We start from the raw sequence: 21,011 nt of genomic DNA on the forward strand, positions 1-21,011 counted from the left end.
GTGCTAGAAGTGCGTGTCCAGGCTTTAGAGCAGGTTAGTGAGCGTGAGAACAGTGTAGTTTCTGTTAGGGAAAGTCTGGACGCCCTAGGTGGAGTTAGCAATCCCCCAACTCCGGCATTAGAGCCCTTACAGCGGGGCGAATGGGTGACGGCTCGGCGGCATAAGCGTAGAGCCAAAGCTACCGCTGAGGCTCGCCCACGGGAGCACCACTCCTCTCCGCGTCACGTGTCGAACAGGTTTGCTCTCCTTAGTGATGCACCCACTGAGAAACCTGAAAGAGCTCTGGTTATAGGGGACTCTATCATACGGCACGTGAAATTAGCTCAGCCTTTAGGGGCACCAGCAGCTTTAGTCAGGTGTATACCGGGAGCCAGGGCGCCGGACATAGCAGGTAATCTTAGGGTCCTAGGCAAGCACAGGTTCTCAAAGATAGTTATCCATGCAGGAGCTAATGATATACGCCTTCGTCAGTCTGAGGTTACTAAGAGTAACTTTGTAGAGGTGTTAAAATTAGCGAAGGCGATGTCCGATGCTGTAGTATGCTCTGGCCCCATCCCAATGTGGCGTGGCGATGTAGCTTACAGCAGGTTATGGTCGCTGAACTGCTGGCTGTCCAGGTGGTGCTCTGAAAACAGTGTGGGCTTTATAGATAATTGGGCTAATTTTGAGGGCACTGCTGGCCTGTTAGGGCGGGACGGTATCCATCCCACTCGGGAAGGTGCTGCTCTCATTTCCTGCAGCATAGGTCATAGTCTCAGAACAGGCCTAGTTAATTTCTGACAATCCAGAGCCAAGGCCAGGGAGCAGACGAACAGGCTAAACCGACTGTCTGCTAGCTGCACAGAGTCGTCACTCAGGGCCCACTACATCGAGACTGTGTCTGTTCCCCGAGCTCAACAAAAAGGTAGAAATTTTCAGAGAGTTTGTTCCAGTAACCTAATCAATATAAAATTAGATCAGACTGACTGTACAGCTGCTGCCAGCACCTTTGATCTAAAGGTGGGGCTATTAAATATTAGATCTCTTACATCTAAAGCGCTAATGGTTAATGAACTCATTACTGATCAGGAGTTTAATGTACTGTGTTTAACAGAAACATGGATTAAGCCAAATGAATATATAGCATTAAATGAAGCGAGTCCTCCTGGATACAGTTATATACACCAGCCTCGTCTAACTGGCAGAGGAGGAGGCGTCGCGGTTATTTATAACGATTATCTAGGTGTAACACACAAACCTGGTTATAAATTTAATACATTTGAAGTTCTTCATACTCATATAATGTATGTAGCCTCGAAAAATAAGTCTACCCAGTTAATTCCATTGCTTATTATTTACAGGCCCCCGGGGCCATATTCTGAGTTTCTTTCTGAATTTGCAGATTTTATCTCAGATCTGGTTATTTCCTTAGACAAAGCTTTAGTTGTCGGAGATTTTAATATTCACTTTGATAACCCAGAAGACCCTTTAAAAACAGCGTTTGTGTCCATCTTAGATTCAGTCGGGATTAAGCAGAATGTCATAGGACCGACCCATAATGGTGGTCACACCCTTGATCTAATACTAACATTCAGATTAAACGTAGACAATATAGTCATACTTCCACAGTCTGAAGTTATCTCAGATCATTGTCTCATCTCATTCAAAATATGTCTGAGTAATAATATATGCACCTCACCACGCTACTGTATTAAACGTACTTTCACGTCAACTACTGCACAGAGCTTTATAAATGATCTCCCAGAGCTGTCAACTTTGATTGGGTCACTGTCAGCCCCTGCAGAACTCGATCAGGCAACTGAATGCTTAGAGTCAACATTCCGCCATACTTTAGATAATGTAGCTCCTCTAAAAAGGAAAATGGTCAGAGACAAAAAATTAGCACCCTGGTATAATGATGACACTCGCACATTAAAACAGACCACTCGAAAATTGGAACGTAAATGGCATCAAACAAAATTGGTAGTGTTCAAATTGGCGTGGAAGGAGAGCTTCCTGAAGTATAGAAAAGCTCTTAGTGCTGCGAGATCAACATATCTCTCCTCCCTAATAGAAGATAACAAAAATAATCCTAGATTCCTATTTAATACTGTAGCAAAATTAACCAGGAATAAGTCCACTATCAACACATGCACACCTGCAGTATGTAGTAGCAACGACTTCATGAATTTTTTTAATGACAAAATTGAGAATATCCGACAAAAAATTCAAACTACTAATTTAAGGTTAGACAATGAAAGTGACCTTGTAGTTAACAATATAACTGTATCAGATCATCAGTTAGAATGTTTTACTCCCCTAAAAGAAACTGAATTACTTTCATTAATCTCTACATCAAAAGCCTCAACTTGCGTACTAGATCCCTTACCGACACATCTATTCAAACAGATAATGCCTGGAGTAATTGAACCGCTTCTAAAAATAATAAATTCTTCTCTTATGATTGGCTATGTACCCAAATCCTTTAAACTAGCAGTTATCAAACCCCTGATTAAAAAACCTGACCTTGATCCCTGTCAGCTGTCCAATTATCGGCCAATATCAAACCTCCCCTTTATCTCCAAGATCCTTGAAAAAGCTGTGGCACAGCAGTTATGCTCATATTTACATAGGAATAACATCCATGAAATGTATCAGTCAGGATTTAGACCTCATCATAGCACAGAGACAGCACTGGTTAAAGTAGTAAACGACCTACTGTTGGCGTCTGATCAGGGCTGTGTCTCGCTACTTGTGTTGCTTGACCTTAGTGCAGCATTTGATACCATTGATCATTCCATTCTTCTGGATAGACTAGAAAATGTTGTGGGAGTTAAGGGAATGGCCCTCTCCTGGCTCAGGTCTTATCTAACTGATCGTTATCAGTATGTCGATATAAATGGTGATATTTCTAGACGTACCGAGGTAAAGTTTGGTGTTCCACAAGGTTCTGTCTTGGGTCCACTGCTTTTTTCTCTATATATGTTACCTCTGGGCGATATTATTCGTAAACATTGTATTAGTTTCCACTGTTATGCTGATGACACACAGTTGTATGTCTCTGCAAAACCTGATGAGAGACACCAGCTTAATAAAATTGAGGAATGTGTTAAGGACATTAGACACTGGATGCTTATAAATTTCCTTCTGCTTAACTCTGACAAGACTGAAGTACTTGTGCTAGGACCACATACAGCTAGAAGTAAGTTTTCTGATTACACAGTAACTCTGGATGGCCTTTCTGTTTCTTCACGTGCAGCAGTAAAAGACCTCGGAGTGATTATTGACCCCAGTCTTTCATTCGAAACTCACATTGATAACATCACCCGGATAGCTTTCTTTCATCTCAGAAATATTGCAAAGATAAGAAATTTAATGTCATTGCATGATGCAGAAAAACTAGTCCATGCTTTTGTTACCTCCAGGTTGGATTATTGTAATGCCTTACTGTCTGGATGTTCCAATAAGTGCATAAACAAGCTCCAGTTAGTTCAAAATGCCGCAGCAAGAGTCCTTACTAGAACTAGAAAATATGACCACATCACGCCTGTCTTATCCACACTGCATTGGCTCCCAATCAAATTTCGTATTGATTATAAAATACTACTATTGACCTTTAAAGCACTAAATGGTCTCGCACCACAGTACCTGAGTGAACTTCTGCTCCTCTATGACCCGCCACGCCTACTTAGATCAAAAGGTGCAGGCTATCTGCTGGTACCTCGTATAGTGAAGGCTACATCAGGGGGCAGAGCCTTTTCTTACAAAGCCCCACTGTTATGGAACAGCCTTCCAAGTAATGTTCGGGAATCAGACACAGTCTCAGCATTTAAGTCTAGGCTGAAAACATATCTGTTTAGTCAAGCCTTTTGTTAATGGTGTTTATGAGGTAAAGGAGTAGATCTGGAGGGTCCTCAGACATAGAGTGTTTTGGTAAACTGGGATGTATGGATGCTGTCAGTCCCCACTTGCTTGCTCACTCGAGTTTGTTGATGGTGCAGTGGCTGGCTGCTTTATGTCCCGGGGCTCCCTCATGCCTGTGTTACCTTCTGGCTCTCTCCTTTTAGTTATGCTGTCATAGTTAGTTGCCGGAGTCCCTGCTTGTACTCGGTGCAATATGTATACTGTTCCTACTTATTCAGGTGACATTGGGCATACCTAACCACCTGTGTTTTCTTTCTCTCCCCCCCCCCCCCCCACCCCAAATCTGTCCCTCTGAGTTACATGGAGTCAACAGGAAATCTTTTGGTGGAGACGGTGGGGACCTCGACTGGCTATCGTAGCCTGCAGGGAATCGGCCGTCAGACATTCTGTCGCATGTCCCAGACCCGGTGAAATGTAACTGAATTGTCTTGGCCAGGCCTAAGGGTCCCATCTGCATCTCATCATTGCTGAGGAGTGTGCTCCCATCACCCAATCAAGCATCCAGCCAGAGCAGGTCATGATATATTTTTTACCATATTAACATGCCATTGTGCGTCATGCCTGATGTAAAGACTCTCGTCTCTGCGAGCCTACCACACAGATTTAATACTTGTCATTTTTAGGGCATACCTAACAACGTGTTTTCTTTCTCTCTCTCTCTCTCTCTCCCCCCCCCCCCATCTGTCCCTCTGAGTTACATGTTGATCCTGGGATTGAGATGCTGGCCTCTTCTGCCCCTCGGACCTGCTTGATCCATCCTGGTGCCCTGTGTCTGGTCGGAGTTTTATCGCCCCACTCCTGTGAAGGACGGCCCCATGAGGACAGTTGAGGGTTATACCTGTTAAAACTGTTAATATTATAGTCAGGCTGTCTGTTGTTGCCCAAATGAGGATGGGTTCCCTTTTGAGTCTGGTTCCTCTCGAGGTTTCTTCCTCATGTCATCTGAGGGAGTTTTTCCTTGCCACCGTCGCCACAGGCTTGCTCATTGGGGATAGATTAGGGATAAAATTAGCTCATGTTTTAAGTCGTTCAAATTCTGTAAAGCTGCTTTGCGACAATGTTTATTGTTAAAAGCGCTGTACAAATAAACTTGATTTGATTTGATATAAAATACTGCAAACACGGGCATTTTTAATTTGTGTCTCGGTCCAGTTTTCCCGGTTTATTGCACGGAGCCAAAGTCGGTACCAGTTTTGCTGAAAAGGATGCGATCCTGCAGGGATTTGATAGATTACTCAGACTGCTCTAGTTTTCTTCTTCTTCTTTAGGTTTTATGGCGGTTGGCAAACTAACGTTAATGGTGCATTACCGCCACCAGCTGGACTGGGGTATGAATCTGAAGTCTAACCCTAACAAGGAAATACAAAATAATATGAGGAAAAAGAAAAAAAAAATTAAATTGTTCTTCTAAATTCTATGAAACAGTCCTGTGTTCTTCAGGAATCTAAAAACAAAATTTAAACAAACCTCTCCAGTACTCCTTTGTAAAATATCTTGCAAATTAAATTGAATCTTTTCTCTCTCTAACTGTTCTATTAGACTTTGCCTGTTTTCCTGATACCTTGGGCATTGTATAAAAACATGATCTACAGTTTCTGGATAACCACAGTAAACACAGTTACCATCAGCATGTTTCTGTATTCGATGTAGATTACTATTCAAACTGGCATGTCCAAATCTCATCCTTGAAAATACATTCTCCTCTCTCCTGCTCCTGCTTGTAGGCCTAAGTACTCCTACTTTTTTGTGAATGTAATAAAACTGTCTGCCAGTCAGCCCATCCTCCCACAACATTTGCCACTCTCCTTTTACTTTGCGTTTCACCATACTTTTCACTTCTGCTTTACTGAAGTTTACTGCCATATCTATGCTTGGATGTTCAGTCGCTTTTTTTGCACACTTGTCAGCCCCCAAAATTTTTTGCACACTTGTCATTCCCCAAAACTCCTATATGAGCTGGCACCCACACAAAGGTAATGCCAACCCCTGACTTCATTAGATTACTTGCAAGAAGTACAATTTCCAGGACAATATCTTGCCTGGTTTCTGATTGTCCAGTTTTGATGGTGATCAGCGCTGAATGTCTGACGCCACCACTACCTTCCTTGGTCTTTTCTCCTCAACCCACTGTAAAGCCAGCCACACAGCTATCAATTCCCCTGAGTATACTGCCAGGTCATCAGTGATTCTTTTCCCTTCTACATGTTTCAATGTAGGAATGACATATCCCACCCCAACTCTACTATCTGTTTGTTTCGATGCATCTGTGAATATTTTCAGACAATCCTCATACCTCTCCATTAGATAACTCTGCACCCAATATTTGTCAATATCATCTTGGTTCTTATTTTCCAGTATACCCAAGTCAACATCAAGTTCTTCAAAAGTCCATGGCGGAACAGCAGGAAGTGGTATTGCGGGACTTAATTTTAGTTCTGAGAGGCCCATTTTTGTCACTGTATCCTTAATGCTCCAACCAAAGCTCCCTATCTTAGTGCTTCGCCGCTCCTGACATTGCTGCAAAACTGCCTGACTCATGTGATTGGCACAATGCCCCCTCAAGTTTGCCCAATATACAACAGCTAGCTGTTCTCTTCTGAGACACAAAGGTGCTTCCCCCATTTCCACCTGGATGGCTGCAACTGGCGTGGTTCTGATAGCTCCACAGCAGATTCTTAATGCCTGATGCTGTATAACATCAAGTTTTTTCAATAATGTTTTGGATGCAGACCCATAAACCATACTCCCATAATCAAAAATAGATCTGATTAAACCAATATATATAGTTCTCAGCGCAGGCCTGCTTGCTCCCCATTCCGTTCCACACAAGCATCTCATCACATTTAGCACTTTTTTGCTTCTATCCACTATTGTTTGGATATGTTGAATCCATGTAAGCTTTTGATCAAACCAAATACCCAAGTATTTGAATGAATTTACTCTTTCCAGCTCCCTTCCAGAAATTTTAACAGGAATATCCTTGATACGATTCTTTCTTGAGAAGATCATTATTTTGGTTTTGTCAATGGAGATTCTGAATCCCCACTGGGTAGCCCAGTCATCTACTAGATGCACTGCTTGTTGGATCTTGCTCGTCACAAAATCCACATTTCTCCCTCTCTTCCATAAGGCGCCATCATCTGCAAATAATGCAACTTCAACAAAACCCTCCACATCTTTGAAAATACCATTAATCATTAATGAGAACAATAATGGGCTAATAATGCTCCCTTGTGGAATTCCATTCTCTGTAATATACTGCTTACTCATTACCCCATTTATCCTCACCATTATTCTCCTGTCAGTCAGAAACTCCTTAACCCATGCATGCACTCTGCCCCTGAGCCCCATTTGGTGCAGTTTAATCAGTAGGCCGTCCTTCCACATTAAATCATATGCCTTTTCGAGGTCAAAAAAGACAGCCACTACGGATTCCTTATTCGCCTGTGCTCTCCTCACAGCATCCTCCAGCATGATTAGAGGATCCACAGTGCTCCTAGCCCTTCTAAAACCACTCTGATAGTGTTTGAGTAAGCCTGCAGATTCAACAATGTATGTTAGTCTATCATTAACCATTCTCTCCATAGTCTTTCCCATTTGAGAGGTAAGGGCTATGGGTCTATAATTACTTGGAATCTGCGAGTCCTTGCCAGGTTTCTTGATGGGGACAATTATGGATTCCTTCCATCCTTTTGGAATTCTTCCTTCTTCCCAAACCTTATTATACAGAGAGAGAAGTATTTCCTTCCCTTTGCCAGATAGATTCTCCAGCATAGCATAGCAAATCCTGTCACCTCCAGGAGAAGATTTGCCCAACTTCCTAAGTGCATTATTCAGCTCTGTCATCGTAAATAACATATCCAGCTCCTGCTCAAGTATACCTACACTCTCTGTATTAATTTGGAATTTCCTCACTGTTTCAGCTCTTGCTGCCTTTTCCCTTGGGCTAAGATTATCTGAGCTATGTACCATACTCAGTGTCTTAGCTATTACCTCTGCTTTACCACTACTAGTAGTGACAATATTTTGACCATCCATCAGCCCAGGATAGCCATATTCTTTCCCACTCCCTTTCATTTTCCTTATCATGCCCCAAACTTTCTCCACTGGGGTGTCACAGCCCACTGAATCACAAAATTGTCTCCAGTATTCCCTCTTGGCCGTTCTTACAGTCCTCCTCACAGTTGCTTGCGCTTTTTTATACTCAATTAAGTCCTGAAAATTATGCGTTCTTTTCAGTACCTTAAATGCTTTGTTTCGTCCCTTTACTACTTGCCTGCACTCATTATTCCACCAAGGAACTATCTTTCCTAGTTCTCTAGGCTTAGTCCTTGGAATGGTGGACACTGCAGCACTAAGTATACCAGCAGTAATGTTCAAGCTTAGTGTTTCAACATCTGTGCTTATATCTATATCTGCCAGCATATCATCACTAACCTCTCTAAATTTCTCCCACTCAGCTTTCTGCAAGACCCATTTTTCAGCTAAAGTTTCTCGCTCAACTGCTACTTCAATACCTATTTGAATCCGTATCGGGAAATGATCACTGCCCACAGTGATCCTTCAGTACCTCCCATTCACACTTTTCTGCCAATGTTGCTGTGGCTAACGTGAGGTCAATCGCTGACTCTGATCCTCCTGCCATATCATATCTAGTCCCTGACCCATCATTTAAGCAAACTACCCCTTCCCCATCCATAAATTCTAACAGTACATCCCCATTTCCATCGGTCCTATCTCCCCACAGTATACTATGGGCGTTAAAGTCGCCACACCACATTACTCTGCCTTTTGTGCCCTCCCAAATTTCTCCCAACTGGCCCAAATCCAACTGCCTACAGGGGTTGTAGAAATGTATAATCATCATACTTTCTTTACCCGTCCAGACCTCTAATACTAAATATTCCAACTCCTTCCCCCTTTTGATTTCCCTAAATTGGATACCTTTTTGTACTAATGTTACAATTCCCCCGCCCCTGCCATTTTCCCTATCTCTCCTAACTGAGGAGTATCCTTTGATACTAAAATCCAATTTTGGGATTAGCCAGGTTTCCTGAATGCATATGACACCAGGTTTGATACAGTCAACATAATTTTTAAATTCTTGACCATTTGCTATCAAGCTCCTGGCATTCCATTGCAATATGGTCAATCCCATTATCCAGATCCACCACGACATCCTTGATATTGACTAATGCTTTCAGCCAGGTTCAGGGCGTCCCTGACTGATTCCCATTGCATGTCTTCTTTAATATTCAAAAACCTCTTGGCTGCTTTGACAATGATTTGTAGTTTTTCAGTGCGGCTGTCAACTTGCGCAGTGCAGTTGATAGCTGTACCTATAAACAAAACAAAGTCACTCTTGGAAACAATCATTGTATCTTCAGTAATGACCTCACACTTTTTGCACTGTTTCCTCTCTCTGACTTCTGGTGTGTTTGAATTAGTTACCACCCTTTTCACCGACTTCGTTGCTTCTGCATACGTCAATCCTTGAGTAGCTTTAACCCGCTGCACCTCCTGCATCCTTTAGCTCACTTCACAGCCTTTATATGCAGAACTGTGTTCTCCCCCACAATTACAGCATTTCAATTTAGCATCCTTATCACATTGTCCATATTCGTTTCCCTCACTGCATTTACTGCATCTTTGTTTACTCTTGCAGACGGCTGCTACATGGCTAAATCTTTGGCATTTATAGCACCTAAGCAGAGTGGGAACGTATAGCCTCACATCATAGCTCATATATCCCAACAGCACTCTTCTGGGAAGTTCAGGTTCATCAAATGCAAGCATAATGGAAAGGCTGTCGGTTAACACCCCATCACGTTTGGTTTTCAGTCTCTTTGCTTCTTTCACCCTAACATTGGTGATACTTTCTTTCACAACATCTACCGATTCAGATAGTGGAATGCCAGAGATCACCCCTCTCACCAGTCTCCTGTCATACGCCACTGTGCATTTGACTTCAAAGCCATTTAATTTGTTTACCTTAATTGCGCGCTTTTGCTGTTCCTCATCCTTGCACTTCATCAACAGTCCACTTCTAATCTTTTTGGCACTCACCTCACCAAACGCCTTCTTTAATGCTACCGTTAGCAGAGCCGGGCTCCAGTCATCGAAGTTCGTCCCTTCTTTTAGCAGTTTCACCAAAACTTTATACTCGGCTCCTTTCCTCTCAACTCTTGCTTTTTTTCCTTCCTCACAATAACTATCCTCCATACAACTTGGGTTTTTTTGTTTGTGATTTCTCCTCGCCGCAAGCCCTACTTCATCCAAAGAAAACACACTACCTGTTTCCCCACTCCTACCTGACTCCTCCATTCCCTCACCCTCACTTCCTAGTACGTCACTACCTAACTCCAGACCATTCCCAGCCCAGTTGTCACCAACCGCCGCCACCGTTTTCGTCCAGTTCACCCTGCTCTAGTTTTACTTCTCGTCTGGTAAAATAAATGATAAACACCAACAGAACAATAACTTCAACAACCCGGATGTAAACAACACTGAATTTGTTTTTTTCACGCGCCTCTTTTAGTGTGCATACGGCACATGAAACCCATCTATAGTGTTCCCTGAGATGCTTTTGGAAAGCTGAGGAGGTTTTTTTTTTTAATTGGGGTAGGAGAAGAGCCGTGGTTCTTTTTTTTCTTCATGCTCCCTAGATAAGTGCACTCCGAAGATCAGGTTTGCATGCCCTATGTAGTGCACTTTGTGCTCAGCACAGCGGTTTGGAATTCAGCCACTGACTCGCAGCCTTGACCCGAGAACTGCACAGATTTGATTGGCTGAATCGCATCACGTGAGATGATTTATCAACATATGTAACTGGTTTATGAGTTTCCTGGGCAACTAAACCAGTGCCGTAAAGGCAAGAAAAGCTGCACCAGTTAAAATAAAAACTCTCCGTCAAAATGGAATAATTCTCAATAGCTAATTGATCGGTTATCGATCCGCGGTCCGCCTGTGAGTGACCTTGGCCCGAAAACTATTCACTCATTTTACTCTCATGTTATTTAGGAGTGTTGATAAGAAAGTTCATCTTACAGTGTCGTGGAGAGTCTCAAAACTTAAGATTTATCCATCCCTCGGTGGGGAAATTGACATGTTCCAGCAGCTCACAGATAGAAAAGAGTCAGGAACAGACAGTAACAAAAAGAGTGCAGTCTTCTTTTGGCTGCTCCCGATTAGGGGTCGCCACAGCGGATCTTTCGTCTCCATTGCTCCCTGTCTTCCGCATCCTTCTCTACCACACCTGCCACTTTCATGTCCTCTCTCACCACATCCATGTATCTCCTCTTTGGCCTTCCTAGTTTTCATTTGCCTGGCAGCTCCATCCTCAACATTCTCCTTCCCACATGCTCTGCATCTTTTCTCAGGATGTGCCCATACCATCTCAGTCTCATCTCTCTTAGCTTAATTCCCAAGCTCTCCACATGTGCTGTCCCTCTGATGTGCTCGTTCCTTATCCTGTCCAACCTTGTCACTCCCATCGCAAACCTTAACATCCTCAACTCCGCCACTTCCAACTTTGCCTCCTGTCTCTTCATTAAGGGTACGGTCTCCAATCTATACATCACAGCTGGTCTCATTACTGTCTCATACATCTTACCTTTTACTTTTGCTGGGACTTTCCTATCACAAATGACTCCCGAAATCCTTCTCCAACTGCTCCACCCTGCCTGGACTCTCTTTCTCACCTCACTATCACAGCCCCCATTTTCCTGCACAGTTGACCCCAGGTACTTGAATTCACCAACTTTCTTTACGTCTACTCCTTGCATCTTCACTACACTCTCATCCCCATTCTCATTGATGCACATGCATTCTGTTTTGCTACTGCTCACCTTCATTCCTCTTCGTTCCAATGCATCCCTCCATCTCTCCAAACCCAATTCAACCTCCTTTCTACTTTCACCACATATCACAATATCATCTGCAAACATCATATTCCATGGTGACTCTTGCCTCACTTTGTCCGTCAAGCTATCCATCACTATGGCAAACAAAAAAGGGCTCAAAGCAGATCCTTGATGGAGTACCACCTTCACCTTGAACCATTCAGTTGTTCCAACTGCACACCTCACTGCTGTATCACTGTTCTCATACAACCCCGATTCCAAAAAAGTTGGGACAAAGTACAAATTGTAAATAAAAACGGAATGTAATGATGTGGAAGTTTCAAAATTCCATATTTTATTCAGAATAGAACATAGATGACATATCAAATGTTTAAACTGAGAAAATGTATCATTTAAAGAGAAAAATTAAGTGATTTTTAAATTTCATAACACATCTCAGGGGGTGGCACGGTGGTGTAGTGGTTAGCGCTGTCGCCTCACAGCAAGAAGGTCCGGGTTCGAGCCCCGTGGCTGGCGAGGGCCTTTCGGTGCGGAGTTTGCATGTTCTCCCCATGTCCGCGTGGGTTTCCTCCGGGTGCTCCAGTTTCCCCCACAGTCCAAAGACATGCAGGTTAGGTTAACTGGTGACTCTAAATTGACCGTAGGTGTGAATGTGAGTGTAAATGGTTGTCTGTGTCTCTGTGTCAGCCCTGTGATGACCTGGCGACTTGTCCAGGGTGTACCCCGCCTTTCGCCCGTAGTCAGCTGGGATAGGCTCCAGCTTGCCTGCGACCCTGTAGAACAGGATAAAGCGGCTAGAGATAATGAGATGAGAACACATCTCAAAAAAGTTGGGACAAGGCCATGTTTACCACTGTGAGACATCCCCTTTTCTCTTTACAGCAGTCTGTAAACATCTGGGGACTGAGGAGACAAGTTGCTCAAGTTTAGGGATAGGAATGTTAACCCATTCTTGTCTAATGTAGGATTCTAGTTGCTCAACTGTCTTAGGTCTTTTTTGTCGTATCTTCCGTTTTATGATGCGCCAAATGTTTTCTATGGGTGAAAGATCTGGACTGCAGGCTGGCCAGTTCAGTACCCGGACCCTTCTTCTACACAGCCATGATGCTGTAATTGATGCAGTATGTGGTTTGGCATTGTCATGTTGGAAAATGCAAGGTCTTCCCTGTAAGAGACGTCATCTGGATGTGAGCATATGTTGCTCTAGAACCTGGATATACCTTTCAGCATTGATGGTGTCTTTCCAGATGTGTAAGCTGCCCATGCCACACGCACTAATGCAACCCCATACCATCAGAGATGCAGGCTTCTGAACTGAGCGCTGATAACAACTTGGGTCGTCCTTCTCCTCTTTAGTCCGAATGACACGGCGTCCCTGATTTCCATAAAGAACTTCAAATTTTGATTCGTCTGACTACAGAACAGTTTTCCACTTTGCCACAGTCCATTTTAAATGAGCCTTGGCCCAGAGAAGTCGTCTGCGCTTCTGGATCATGTTTAGATACGGCTCCTTCTTTGAACTATAGAGTTTTAGCTGGCAACGGCGGATGGCACGGTGAATTGTGTTCACAGATAATGTTCTCTGGAAATATTACTGAACCCATTTTGTGATTTCCAATACAGAAGCATGCCTGTAGTATGTGATGCTAGGGCGTAATTTTGGGTAGGGACGCTAGGGACGTGTCCCTACCAATATTCAGCCGCTACTGTGTAATCACGATCAATAAAACCGATGTCCTAACCTGAGCAATGATTATATGGCACACAAAGGGTTAAATGTATGACACTGCTAATAATCCCCCCTCTAACGTAGATATACATTCTCTGATTAGCTACCTGTTTCTTGCTAACTTACATGGTTGGCTATCTCAGCTGTCACTCCATCTACTGTAAAAGCAGCACACTTCCCACAGCAGCCGTGACTACCCGCCCATCAACCCCCCGTATCTCACATGTACACACCTGACCTACCCCACGCACCCCCCACTCTCCATCAGCCTACAAATTGAGCTGGACTTTGATGTCCATGCATGCTTGCCCTACGACTCGCATGCTGACTTGAGTATCATGGATGACGGCCCCCCTCACAAGAAACGAGACATTCGTTCATTCTTCTTCAAAGTCAAGAATGTAAGTGCAGGGTTTCCGTCGAGCTTTAAAAACTCAACAAAATCCTTTTGATGTATGGAAACCCTTCATAAAAGTATTGCTGCGGCTCCTTAGGCAGGTTTAGCAACGTGACAGGACGCATCAGAGCTAGGCTACTGCATAGCTGCAGAGAAAAGGAATGCTGGAGCAATGTAACTTGGTGTTAGATAATATCCTCGATGAATGAATGTTAAATTTATAGACCTAATGGTTTTACAGAATGTAAGTAGTCAGATGTAGGCTACTGCATGGCCATGCAGACGTGCGACTTGCATTTCAGAATCAACAGCGTGACAGCCGCTGAGTCTGCTGCGTTCACCGTTTTACAGAGACATCTTTCTACTACTACTAGGCTAGATACAACAAATCCATGGTCCTTTACTGCCACCTACAGACGAATATTGGTAACTGCAGCATGAACATAAAAAGTCACAAGCACATCTGCAGTGAAAATCATAACACGTTACGAACACAGAAACAGGCAACAAAAAGACATAATATGGAAAATGGAGGGGCAACAAAAAGACAAAAAAATGGGGAGTATACTACAAATGCAATACTAATGTAATCATAATCATGCTATAATAGGCAATCACTAAATTATATATCCACATATCATTTTAACTAAATTTGAGCTTAATTACAGAATAGAAAATGCCACCAGTAGCACCTATTTATGAGTGTCTCAATAAGGCAGTCAGTGAATTTTGAGACACCCCCCCCCCATGTCAAACAAGACAGATATTGAATTAAAAAAAAAAACCAATACTTAATGCTAAAAATGCTTAAAGTTTTTAAGTCTTATTTTCATGTATTTCTGTGGAACAGACAGAACGACTGCTTAAACACAAATTAGGAATTGTGTGGTGTAAAAGTAATAAATCATCAGATTCTAGAAGATCATGTGATATTATGCATCCATGTTTTTGTGGGGAATAAATTATAGTCTATGTAATAATTTTGTCCTTTTTGGCTAGCCCTTTTTGCTGAGGCTACAACCTTACCATTAAACTCTACAGTCATTCTACCCCTAATCTGTTCATATGTCATGCATCAACATTTTTGTAAGGTGACAGACAGCAGAGAAGCTGGAGGAGATTAAAGACAGTGCAGAGAAGGTAGAGGAAGAGAAAGAGGAGCAGAGGCTGAAGGGGAGGATGGAGGAGGTAGAGGAGGGGAATCCACAGCTGGAGGAGATGGAGAAGCAGAAAGAGAGGTTGGAAATTCACAGGTGAGGTTAATGATGGATATGTCAGTCATGAGATTCAGCCCCACTGTGGCAAATGTTTGTTAGTGTGATGTTGATCTGAATAACAATGCTTCACCCATGTGGCTTTAAAATCAGAGCTTCATGTTTGAGTATCAGTAACCAACACATTTACGTGTACTTACATGTTGTAGTTATGTGTTTCAATGTTCTTGATGTATGTTAATTGACAGTATGTTGCACTTTTGCACCCCTTAACATCCTGCATGAGTAAAGCTGAGAACTCTGAAGTTGCCTCCTTGACTTTCATTACATTTAGCTGACGCTTTTATCCAAAGCAACTTAATGTTACTATTTTGGTACTGGTTACAGTCCCTGAAGCAATGTTGGGTTAGGTGCCTTGCTCAAGGGCACTTCAGCCATAGATGGCGATGTAGGGAGAGGTAAGGGTGGGATTTGAACCTGCAACCCTGGGATCCAAAGACCAACTCCCTAACTATTAGGCCACAGCTGCCCTCATTAACCTATAAGATCTGCATGACATGAAATTATGATTGCTAATGGAAAAAAAAACCACCTTCCGGAAGCTCTGCCTTAGATCGCTTTTGTGTCCCCACCAATGTCAAAATCAAAGTTACTCCCTTGATGTGATGCAGTGCCGTCTAAGGTCCCGAAGATCACGGGCACCCAGTATGGTTTTCCGGCCTTGACCCTTACGCACAGAGATTCTTCCAGATTCTCTGAATCTTTTGATGATATTATGCACTGTAGATGATGATATGTTCAAGCTCTTTGCAATTTTACACTGTCGAACTCCTTTCTGATATTGCTCCACTATTTGTCAGCGCAGAATTAGGGGGATTGGTGATCCTCTTCCCATCTTTACTTCTGAAAGCCGCTGCCACTCCAAGATGCTCTTTTTATACCCAGTCATGTTAATGACCTATTGCCAATTGACCTAATGAGTTGCAATTTGGTCCTCCAGCTGTTCCTTTTTTGTACCTTTAACTTTTCCAGCCTCTTATTGCCCCTGACCCAACTTTTTTGAGATGTGTTGCTGTCATGAAATTTCAAATGAGCCAATATTTGGCATGAAATTTCAAAATGTCTCACTTTCAACATTTGATATGTCGAAAGTTTTGTATGAAACATATGTCTATGTTTTATTGTGAATACAATATCAGTTTTTGAGATTTGTAAATTATTGCATTCTGTTTTTATTTACAATTTGTACTTTGTCCCAACTTTTTTGGACTCGGGGTTGTACATGTTTTGCACCACTCTAATATACTTCTTATTCACGCCACTCTTTCTCATACAATACCATAACTCATCTCTCGGCACTCTATCGTATGCCTTCTCCAGGACTACAAACACACAATGTAGCTTTCTCTGGCCTTCTCTGTACTTCTCCATTAACATTCTTAAAGCAAAAATTGCATCCGACGTGCTCTTCCTTGGCATACACCCGTACTGCTGTTCACAGATTGCTACCTCTCTTCTCAATCTCGCCTCCAATACCCTTTCCCATAGCTTCATGGTGTGGCTCATCGATTTTATCCCTCTGTAATTACTGCAGCTCTGTACATCTCCCTTATTTTTGTATATTGGGACTAGCACACTCTTTCTCCATTCATTTGGCATTTTCTCATTCTCTAGGATCTTATTAAACAATCTCGTTAGGAACTCCACAGCCATCTCACCCAAACATCTCCAAGTCTCAATCGGGATACCATCTGGTCCGACTGCTTTCCCAGTCTTCATTCTTTTCATGGCTGCCCTCACCTCATCCTTACTAACCAACTCTGCTTCCTGATTTGCTGTCTCCAATGAATCTGACCTTTCCTCTCTTGGATTCTCCTCATTTAATAAATCCTCAAAGTACTCTTTCCACCTTCTTAATACACTCTCTTTGTTTGTCAGCACATTTCCATTTGCATCTTTCATCACTCTTACCTGCTGTACATCCCTCGCTTCCCTGTTTCTCTGCCAAGCTAGTCTGTACAGGTCTTTCTCTCCTTCTTTGGTCTCCAGTCTTTCGTACAACTCCTGGTATGCATCTGCTTTCGCCTTCACTACTGCTCTTTTTGCCTTCTGTCTTGTCTCTCTGTATAACCGCCTGCTTTCCTCATCTCTCTGATCATCCCAATTCTTCTTTGCTAGCCTCTTCTCTTTTATAATTTCCTGCACTTCTTTGTTCCACCACCATGTCTCCTTGTCTTCCTTCCTCCTTCCTGATGACCACCCTAGCACCTTCCTTGCTGCCTCTCTTACTAGTACAGCAGTAGTATTCCAATCTTCTGGCAGATTCCATGATCACTCAATGCTTGTCTCGTTTCTTCCCTAAACTCCTTCTGATGTTCAACCCCTTAGTTTTCACCACTCAATCTTTGGCTCCACTATTTCACGCTTCCTCTTTTTCACTTTCAAGCTCATCCTGCACACGACCACTTAACGTTGTCTAGCTACACTCTCCCCTGCCATCACTTTACAGTCTCTAATCTCCTTCAGGTTACCCCTTCTGCAGAGTATGTAGTCCACCTGTGTAGATCTTCCTCCACTCTTAAACGTCACCCTGTGCTGCTCTTTCTTCTCAAAGTATGTACTGACTATTGCCAAATTCATCCTCTTTGAAAAATCAACCACCATTTGCCCTTCTAAATTTCTCTCTCTTACACCATATCTGCCCATCATGTCCTCATCTCCTCTGTTTCCATCGCCAACATGTCTGTTGAAATCTGCTCCTATCAACATGCGCTCCTCCCTCGGTATACTTTCTACAACTTCATCCATCTTTTCCCAGAAAGACTCTTTCTCTTCATTCTCACATCTAACCTGTGGGGCGTACGCACACACAACATTGACCTAACACTCCTTGAATCTCCAACTTCATGCCTATCACTCTATCTGACACCCTCTTCACATCAATCACACTGTTGACCAACTCCCCCCTCAAAACAATACCAACACCATTTCTCTTTCCATCAACTCCAGAATAAAACAACTTACATCCACCTCCAATGTTCTTGGCCTTGCTTCCTTTCCACCTCATCTCCTGCACACACAAAACGTCCAACTTCCTTCTTTCCATCATACCTACTAACTCTCTCGCTCTGCCAGTCAATGTTCCCACATGCAGTGTTCCTACCCTCAATTCTAAGCTCCTTCCCTTCCATCTTTCATGCTGTTTCCTAACACGCCTCCCCCTCTCTTTCTCCTCTGTTTTGGGGCAACAGTAGCACACTTTCCACTGGCACCCTGTTGACCAACAGTACCAGAGGTGGTCGTTGTTAACCCGGGCCCCGACCGATCCAGTATGGCATTTCTGTTTTCAATCTGCATGTTTGATTTGGCACAGTTTTACGCCTGATGCCCTTCCTGACGCAACCCTCTCCAATTTATCCTGGCTTGGTACCGGCACCAAGCGTACGCTTATGCATCCCCAGTGGCTGGATTATGTTCTAAGGGGGAACAGTAGAAACATATACAAGGGTGGCTGTAGCAACTGCTTTAAGGGGTAAAGAGTTAAAGCAGAAATCTCCAACACACAGCTTGACCATGTGCACGTGTGCTAATGTGGAGATGTGCAGCCAAAACAAACCAAGCCACAATACAGACAGACAGGCAAGAAAGCACTGCAGGACAGACAGACATGATGCAAAAGATGTGGAGCTACAAAAGGGCACAGCTGGCAACAATGCCCAGCAAGAGAAGCAGTGTGTAATCACTGCAGAAAAAAGGGACATAACCCGAGAGTGTGCAGAACAAAAAAAAACTGTATGAAGTGAGTGTTGCTACTGAGACTGAGGATGATGATGATGAAGTCACATTCCTGGGCTTACTGTCAGCTGAGGCAAAGGCCAGTCCATGTATGACAGACAGAAAGGTGGACAACCACAATGCAGTGTTTAAAATCTACCCTGGAGCGGATGTCACAGCAGTTCCAGAAACTCTGTCCACCCAGGGCCAATTCAGCAGGCTGGTGAAGCCTACAAAAATTCTGCAGGGGCCAGGAGGCACACATCTCAAGGTAAAAGACATGTTCACAGCCACTCTCAGGAAGAACAGTAAGAGCACCACAGAGGACATCTATGTTGTGAAAGGGCTGAGCGCGCCACTGCAAGGCCGAATAGCTGCCACAGCATTGCAGCTGGTCGCTAGAGTGGAGAACATCAGCCTGAGCTCTAAAGAGACTGTAAAAAAGGAGTTTCCAAAGCTTTTTAGTCTGTCTGGCTTTTTAGTCACACTAAAAGGCAAGTGAGTTCTCAAAGAGCAGGATAAAGTTCCTGGGGCAGGTCATTAAGGCATCAGGGGTCAGCGCAGACTCTGATGAGGTGAACACTGTCAGAGCCATGAAGGAGCCAAACAACATCAGCAAGGTGAGATGCTTTCTGGGGATGACAAACCATCTTGGGAAGTTCCTGTTTCACTTGGTGGAGAAAACACGTCCCCTCAGAGACCTACTGAAAAAGTCCAACATGTGGGCCTGGGGGCCACAGCAGCAGCAGGCTTTTGATCACATCAAAGCAGAACTGACGTCACCTACAGGGCGGACACTGTATGACCCGAATGCTGAAACACTCGTCTCTGCCGATTCATCCTCATTTGGGTTGGGCACCGTACTTCTCCAGCAGTAGGCAGACACAGGATGGAAACCAGTGGCATATGTTTCGAGAGCCCTCAGCAGCACCGAACAGCAATACGCCCAGATCGAGAAGGAGGTACTCACCTCAACATGGGCCTGTGAGAGGTTTGGTGAGTTCCTTATAGGGAAAAGCTTCCATATTGAGACTGACCACAAACCTCTAGTTCCCCTGCTGGACTCCAAGAGCTTAGATGAACTCCCATCACGCATACAGCATCTGCGCATGAGACTAATGAGGTTCTCCTATACCATCTCACATGTGGCTGGCAAAAACATCGCAACTGCAGATGTGCTATCCAGAGCTCCTGTCAGCAACATGGCAGACGGTCTGCAAGAGGAAGAACTCAACCTGTATGTTGATTCTGTCATTGCAAGCCTGCCAGCGACAGAAGAGAGACTCAGAGAAATACAGACACATCAGGACAACGACACCATTCTCCAGCAGCTAAAGAAGTTCTGTGTGGAGGGATGGCCAGATAAGTTCTCTATTGAATGAGTGTTCCAGCTCTATCTGCCATTCTCAGGTGAGCTCACAGCCCATAACGGTCTGCTACTCTATGACAGCAGGATAGTAATCCCAGCATGACTCAGAGCAGACGTGCTGTCCAAGCTGCACGAGGGTCACCTGGGAATAACCAAATGCAGGGAGAGAACTAAGCACTTGGTGTGGTGACTGGGCCTCAGCAGAGAACTGACAAAAATGATCAAGAATTGTGACATGTGCCTGCGAGAGAACAAATCTCAGAGAAACGATGCTACCTATAGAGTTCCCATCAAGGCTGTGGTCCACTGTAGGAGCAGATCTGTTTCAGACAGGAAACAAGCATCATTGTAGACTATTTCTCAAGATACTTTGAAGTGGCCAGACTAACATCCATAATGTCAGAAGCAGTGATCAAGTGCTTCAAGTCTATCTTTGCACATCACGGGATACCAGAAGTGTGCTCGGACAACGGGCCACAGTTTGCTTCTGAGCCCTTCAGAAAGTTTGCTCAGGATTGGAGCTTCAGACATATGACATCCAGTCCCCATTTCCCATAGAGCAATGGGGAGGCTGAGCACGCTTTTAAGGACAATTAAAAGTCTTCTCAAGAAATCCAGCGATCCTTACCTCGGCCTTATGGCCTACCGTGCTGCACCTCTGGCGAATGGATATAGTCCCACAGAACTCCTCATGGGGAGGAGAATAAGAACAACTATTCCTGTCATTCCATCCTAGCTCAACCCAAGATGTGCAGACATGGAA

The 21,011-nt window shown here is 43.7% G+C and overlaps 1 protein-coding gene and 1 pseudogene across 1 annotated transcript; both read left to right on the forward strand.

Annotated features, from left to right (window-relative positions):
• The window catches only part of LOC132885507 (splicing factor 3B subunit 2-like), a 92,136-nt pseudogene that overhangs the window by 69,949 nt on the left and 1,176 nt on the right, over positions 1–21,011 (forward strand).
• On the forward strand, positions 199–19,757 carry LOC132890049 (uncharacterized; the record flags this gene model as incomplete). The annotated part of the gene is made up of 3 exons (XM_060926852.1): positions 199–753; positions 14,990–15,144; positions 19,397–19,757. Coding segments are annotated over 3 exons (1,071 nt in total), but the record flags the coding sequence as incomplete, so codon positions are not given.

The sequence above is a fragment of the Neoarius graeffei genome, chromosome 1 (genome assembly GCF_027579695.1).
Source record: "Neoarius graeffei isolate fNeoGra1 chromosome 1, fNeoGra1.pri, whole genome shotgun sequence".
In the NCBI taxonomy this organism is placed as follows: domain Eukaryota; kingdom Metazoa; phylum Chordata; class Actinopteri; order Siluriformes; family Ariidae; genus Neoarius; species Neoarius graeffei.